At 38.7% G+C, this 6,175-nt stretch overlaps 1 protein-coding gene across 1 annotated transcript; it reads right to left on the bottom strand.

The window, feature by feature from the left end:
* On the bottom strand, positions 1-1,920 carry LOC122074142. Its single transcript, XM_042639008.1, has one exon. The coding sequence runs from the start codon at positions 1,918-1,920 to the stop codon at positions 1-3; it is 1,920 nt and encodes a 639-aa protein (XP_042494942.1).
* Between the last annotated feature and the right edge of the window lie 4,255 nt (positions 1,921-6,175).

Raw genomic sequence — 6,175 nt, 5'->3', positions numbered from 1 at the left:
TCAGACCTTTACCCACTGGGAAAAACCCACTGACCCTCCATTCACTAAAACAGATAACCTGAAAGAGCTTAAAAGAAGCTGGATCCAAGAGATCCATTTGTCCGAGAAACCAAACTTTACCAATGAGGCAAAAAGGAATTTCCATGATAAGGAATCATATGCCTTCTGCACGTCCAATTTCAATCCCATTCCTCCACCTCTCACAGCGGAATGCATAAGATTTGCCAGCTCCGAGGCCAGACTAATATTTGAAGAAATAATCTTACCCTTCTGGAATGCACCTTGCTCATCTGAGACCAATCGCGGCAAAAGAGGCATAAGCCTGGGGGACATAATTTTAGATAGAATCTTACAGAAAAAATTACCCATGCATATTGGCCTAAATTTATCCAGAGAGGAAACACCATCAGATTTTGGAATTAAGGAAATAAAACAGTTATTTATTCCTTTGGGCAAGTATCCCATTTGAAAAAAATAAACAACTGCCTTACCAAAGTCCGTCTCCACTATCTCCCAACATTTCCTAAAAAATTTTCCTGGAAATCCATCAGGACCAGGAGAACTATCAGGATCCATATCCCACACTGCTTTTTTGATTTCTTCTCTGCCAGGAATCGCTTCTAGACTAGCCACATCTTCATTGGACAGAATTTTGGGAATACAATCCAGAAGATCAGGATGCTCTATAATACTGGTTGGTTCATGAAACTTCTCGAAGAAAGAGGCAATATACTCAGCAATTCCCCTTTGATCCAAGACCCAAGACCCATCCTCCCGCTTTAAAGCAGAAATTTGATTTCTCGCCCTCCTCATCTTCACAGAGAGATGAAAAAGCTTGGAGTTGCAGTCCCCATTTTTCACCCATCTCAGTTTCGCCTTCTCAGCCCAAAGAGCCTCGTGTCTACGACTGGCAATCAACAAGGCCGTTTTAGCATCAGCCTCTTTATTGAAAAGATCATCAGACATACCTGATTCTTCAATTGAGTCTTGGATCGATTTTAAAGCCTTCGTTGCCTGCTCTAACTCCATATTAATATTTGGAAAGGAATCATGAGCCCATACCTTTAACACCCCCTTTACTCTCTTCAGCTTTGCCGATAAAACATATATAGGATCACCTTTTATCTGCATCTTCCACGCCTCATCAACCACTGGAAGAAAATTTTCATTTTCCATCCAAAATCCATGGAACCTGAATGGAATGTTATTCGGCTTTGAGACAATATCAGAAATTACAAGCAACGGAGCATGATCTGATACCAAACTCAACAAGACACGCTGCATAACATTTCTGAAAAAATCTATCCATTTTTCATTACAAAAGCTACGATCCAACACTGCTGCCACATGTCCTCTTCTCCTATTGTTTGTCCAGGTAAATTTTTTTCCAGTAGATGAAATTGGTAATAACAAACAAGCATCTATCACCGCCTGGAATTCTGCAACAGAGCCAAGATTAAAGGTTCCTGGCCCCCTTTTTTCATTGGAAAACAAGGTTGCATTAAAATCTCCAAGAACAGACCATGGGATCGCAGATGAAACCTGCGATTCCAACTCCAACCATAACTGGCGACGAACTACTTTGAAAGAACTCGCATGAACAAAAGATAGGCCAATCTTGCTACCAGGCCAGTCACACTCCACTGAAATATGTTGTTCCGACATTGCTTTAACAATTGGACGAGCTATCCCACACTTCCAAATAATCCACAAATTTGGAACCTTATTCTGCCTATTATTATGAATAAAATCAAAAGAATAACCCAACTTATTGAAAAATAGAGCTAGAAATCTACTCACTTGAACCATAGGTTCAGCCAAGCATAAAATATCCGGGAAAAACGCCTTCACCAGCATTCGTAAGGCCCTTTTACTAGCAGCCTTCCTCACTCCACGAATATTCCAGAAAAAGACCCTCATGGATCACTAATTTGCCGCCGAATGCTTGTCAGACTTTTTAGTCTGACCACCACCCTTCTTCTTTTGCTTTACAGCCGCCGCCTTCCCTCCATTTTCTTTCTCCCTCAACAGAGCTTCCCTATCCACAACACTCATGTCTGAATGCGTGATTGAGAGAAGACCCCTTGAGTTTAGATCAGAAATTGAGAGGTCATTATGCTCCAAAAGAGACTCCGCCGAAGGAAGAGACTGCCGCCCCATCTGGTTACCACCTGAACGACCACGACCAGCCACCACCGGCCCTCTTCTTTGACGGGTAGAGAGTCTAAGATTAGGTCCCTGAACTTCACTCTGAGACCCGTTCATCACACCATGGTCTGTGACTTCAATGGGCGGGCAGGGAGGAAGCGGGTCCCCAACAGAGGATCCATATTCTAAAACCAAATCCGACCCATTCTCTAATGAATTATCCAATGGGTCTTGAAGATCTTTCTCTACAGAATTTTGAATTTCAAAATCCTCTTCATTGACCAACCTGATAGCCTCTTTTCCAATTTCATTTGGAGTAATTAAAGGAGCTTCCAAAATTACTTGTTAAGGTTGTTACCTTGTCTTCTCTACCTACCTAAAGTCAATTATTTTAATGTTTAATTATGGATTGTCCCAAAAAAAAAAGAAGAAAAAAAGCCTATCTTCTTCATTCTCTGTCTTATGTTGTTAATAATAAGAAATTGAAGGTCAGCTGCATGTTTTGACTAAGAGAATCATTCCAATGTCAATATTCTTATTATCCAAGAAAGAAATTATAAAATCTAAATGAGAAAAGATGGGGAGAATTTTAGGAGTCCGCCTTAATAAAAGCTTCATGTGTTTGGTCGTTGGGACAAGTTGTGAAAGGTAGGACGTATGTTTAGACTTTAGAGAAGTTGACAAGGGAAAAACTATAAGTAATAAGAACTGAATATCTATATATATATATATAAAGATCAAATTAAAGAAATTAGTTTATTTGTTAAGCTAATTACTTTCTATTAATTGTGCAATCAAAGCTAACAAATTTAGATGATAACGTTATAGTCACAGAGAAGTTTTGAAGCTGACCCAAAGAATCCTGAAATCGTCAAAGAGAAATAATATTCTTTTTCTCTCTTTTCCAAACTTGGATTGTAAGTTGGGGTTAAAAATTTGAACAGTTTCTGGGTCAGATATCTTTGTTCCTTAAGACTCATGACACTACTCACAAAACGTCTCTCTCTCTCTCTCTCTCTCTCTCTCTCTCTATATATATATATATATAAAATATAATTTGTTCCACAGAGTCTTTCATCTATGCATGAGTCACACACACCTCACAACAATTCAATCTGTGAAAGCATCAGCAACGTAAGCACACCTTTCTTTTGGATATCCAAACCTCACAGAAGCTACTGTGATGCTCTCAAAACGTTAAGAGAGAGAGAGAGAGAGAGAGAGAGAGAGACCCTGCACTGTGGCGCCACAGAATGTTTGTATTTTATGTTGTAATATCCTTTTAAGTACCAGTTTATTTGGCTATGATGTTTCTCAAGTCTATATCAACTTGCATTGGCCAACTGTAAATGTTACATATTGATTCTTGACTTTGGGAAGGTCAGCCTTCTTCTTCTTCTTCTTGTTTTCTTTATGAAAAAAAAATAAAAGAGCTGACTTTTCCAAAAGTCAAGAATCAGTATCTAACTTTGGAAAGGTCAGGTTTCTGATGCCAACTTCATTTATGGTTTATGGAGGGGATCAATATATCGGCAGCATGTAATGGAATCTACATGCCCAACCAATGGGAGCTTGGGAGAGGGTTTCAGGGTGAAGAGTGCATGTGAGATTACACCTAATTAATTTCTCTAAATATGTTTTATAAATATCCTAAGTGCCAAAGGAGGGGAACATTGCAGTACTCACTGAGACTCAGTCTTGGAATTTGGGCTTAGAATTGAATATTTAGATGAGATGAGCCCTATAAACTTTGAAAGCAGCCATGACTGATACTGAAAGCTGGCGACGCCTTGTCTGACGGCAGTCTTAACCCAATTAAGTAATTACACTGTTGTTAGTCTCCTCTTGCCTTGATTCAACTCTTTCTTATCAGGGTTGATGCAATAAGATGTCTATTTCTTAAAGTGTTTAGATTTATAATAGGGATTGATTGAATTTATTTTTAATCTCATCAAAAGTAATGGTTTCATGAATCTATTTTATTGTGCATGATGAAGATGTCCATAATATATATATATATATATATATATATTTGTTTCCTTTGCACCAAATATGATGATACACAATATTAAAGCAAAATTTTCAATATAGTCATTGATTGATATATCATTGAAATTTTTTAAGAACCATCACCATTTTCTGAAAGGGAAGGATTGTACATAGATGTAATCAACACTTACTAAGGACCACTTTCCAAATCGATTATAAAAATGATAAGAAAAAAAAAAGTCCACATTTTTTAAAAAGTTCCAACATAGACAACAATTAAATATTAATACTTTTCTCTTTTCAATTAACTTATTATAAGATATCTTTTGGGTGAATGAATAACATCTCTATAGCCATGAAGGCTAACCAAGGGAGAAAACCCTAGCCAAATTATATATTATAGGATATATGTTTTATTACAAAATAGAAAAAGCTTTAAAAAGTGTTCAAGTGTGCCAACAAGTAAATTTTATTGTTTGGTTTGGCTCTCCTCTTTTTTTCTTTCGCTAAAAGGTCAGAATGTGTATTCAAAATAGAGAAGAAAAGGAACAAAATATAATACAACCTAAAATCCAGAAGTGAGCCTCCACCTTTGGCATTGCCATCAGCGGAGACTCACTACCGCTATCTCATAAATCTAAATCTTGTTCTTTCTACCTTATCTAAAAACAGCTCGCTCATGATGCGATGAGAGAGGATTACATCGTCAGAAGAGGTCCTAGTATTGGTTGCATCTTTGGCCAAATAATCCGCAATCGGATTAGCTTCCCTGTAACAATGTGAGTTCTTTCAAGTAATGCTATTTAAATAGCTGAGAACGTGACTCCATTCCTGACAAACGAACCAAGGAATAAGCCTATGGTGGAAAAGGCCAACTGATGCAGAGGAATTTGACTCTATCCAAAGGTGATTAAAATTGCTTTCGCGAGCAAGAGAAATGCCCTTAATTATACTCCAAATCTCAGCCGAGAAACTGTTAGTGACACCAAGAAAAATGTGATAGCTGAACAGCATTCTACCGTCATGATCTTTGAATACACCTCCCCCTCTTGCACGCCCTGGGTTGCCTAAAGAACAGTCGTATGTGTTAAGTTTCACCCAACCACGCATGGGCTTGCACCAGTGAACTTCCAGGTTAGGATTTGAGCATTGAGAGGACATAGAGAGATGCAGTCTTCTGCACAGGGTAATGTCCTCAACAGATCTAGGATAAAATTTTTGGCTGCTAGATATAAAGCAGATGTCCCCTTTAATATTGCTAAAAATCATGTCTAAACTTCTTTTCGTCCCTTCAAAACGCTTTGGTTTCTTTCTTGCCAGATTGCAGCTAGAGAAGATAACAAGGCGATCACCCAAGCCTCTTTGAGGGGCCAATTTTTTTATTTTTTTTTCACCAAGACACCAAATCAGTTATTGAAGCTTTAGAAAACCATGTCAAGTTAAAAAGACCAACAATCATTCTCCATAAGTCAGAGAAAAATCTGCAACCAATAAACAAGTGGCATATGGATTCAGAGTAGGAGCCACATAGGTCACAGCGAGATGGGAGATGGATACCCTTTGCTTGAATTTGGTCATCAATTGGGATTTTCCCATGGATCAGGCGCCAACCCAGAATGGATAGTTTTGGTGGAATATGCTTGCTCCATACAAAAGAGGACCAAGGAACCTTGGGATTAGAGGACCTCAAGCCATTCCATGCCGAATTGATTGAGAAGGTCCCCATAGGGTCTATGCTCCACACCCATCTGTCCTCCATAGGGAGAGAGGGCAGCTTGATGGCCTCTATCCTTTGGAAGATCTCTACAAGAAAATCAGATTGCACTGGAGGCAACGCCCAAGACCCATCAACAATAAAGTCAGCCACAATTTGATTAAGGTTTGAGAAAAGCCCTTCGTTCAACTCGGAGAGAACCCCTATGGGTTTAGGCCCAAGCCAGTTATCGTTCTAGAAATTTATTTTCCTTCCGCTGCTAATGATCCATCTCTCATTGTCCGAAATAAATCTCCACATTCTTCTTATACCCGGCCAAATGGA

The sequence above is a fragment of the Macadamia integrifolia genome, chromosome 3, assembly GCF_013358625.1.
Source record: "Macadamia integrifolia cultivar HAES 741 chromosome 3, SCU_Mint_v3, whole genome shotgun sequence".
In the NCBI taxonomy this organism is placed as follows: domain Eukaryota; kingdom Viridiplantae; phylum Streptophyta; class Magnoliopsida; order Proteales; family Proteaceae; genus Macadamia; species Macadamia integrifolia.
This window is presented reverse-complemented; position numbering and strand designations above follow the sequence as displayed.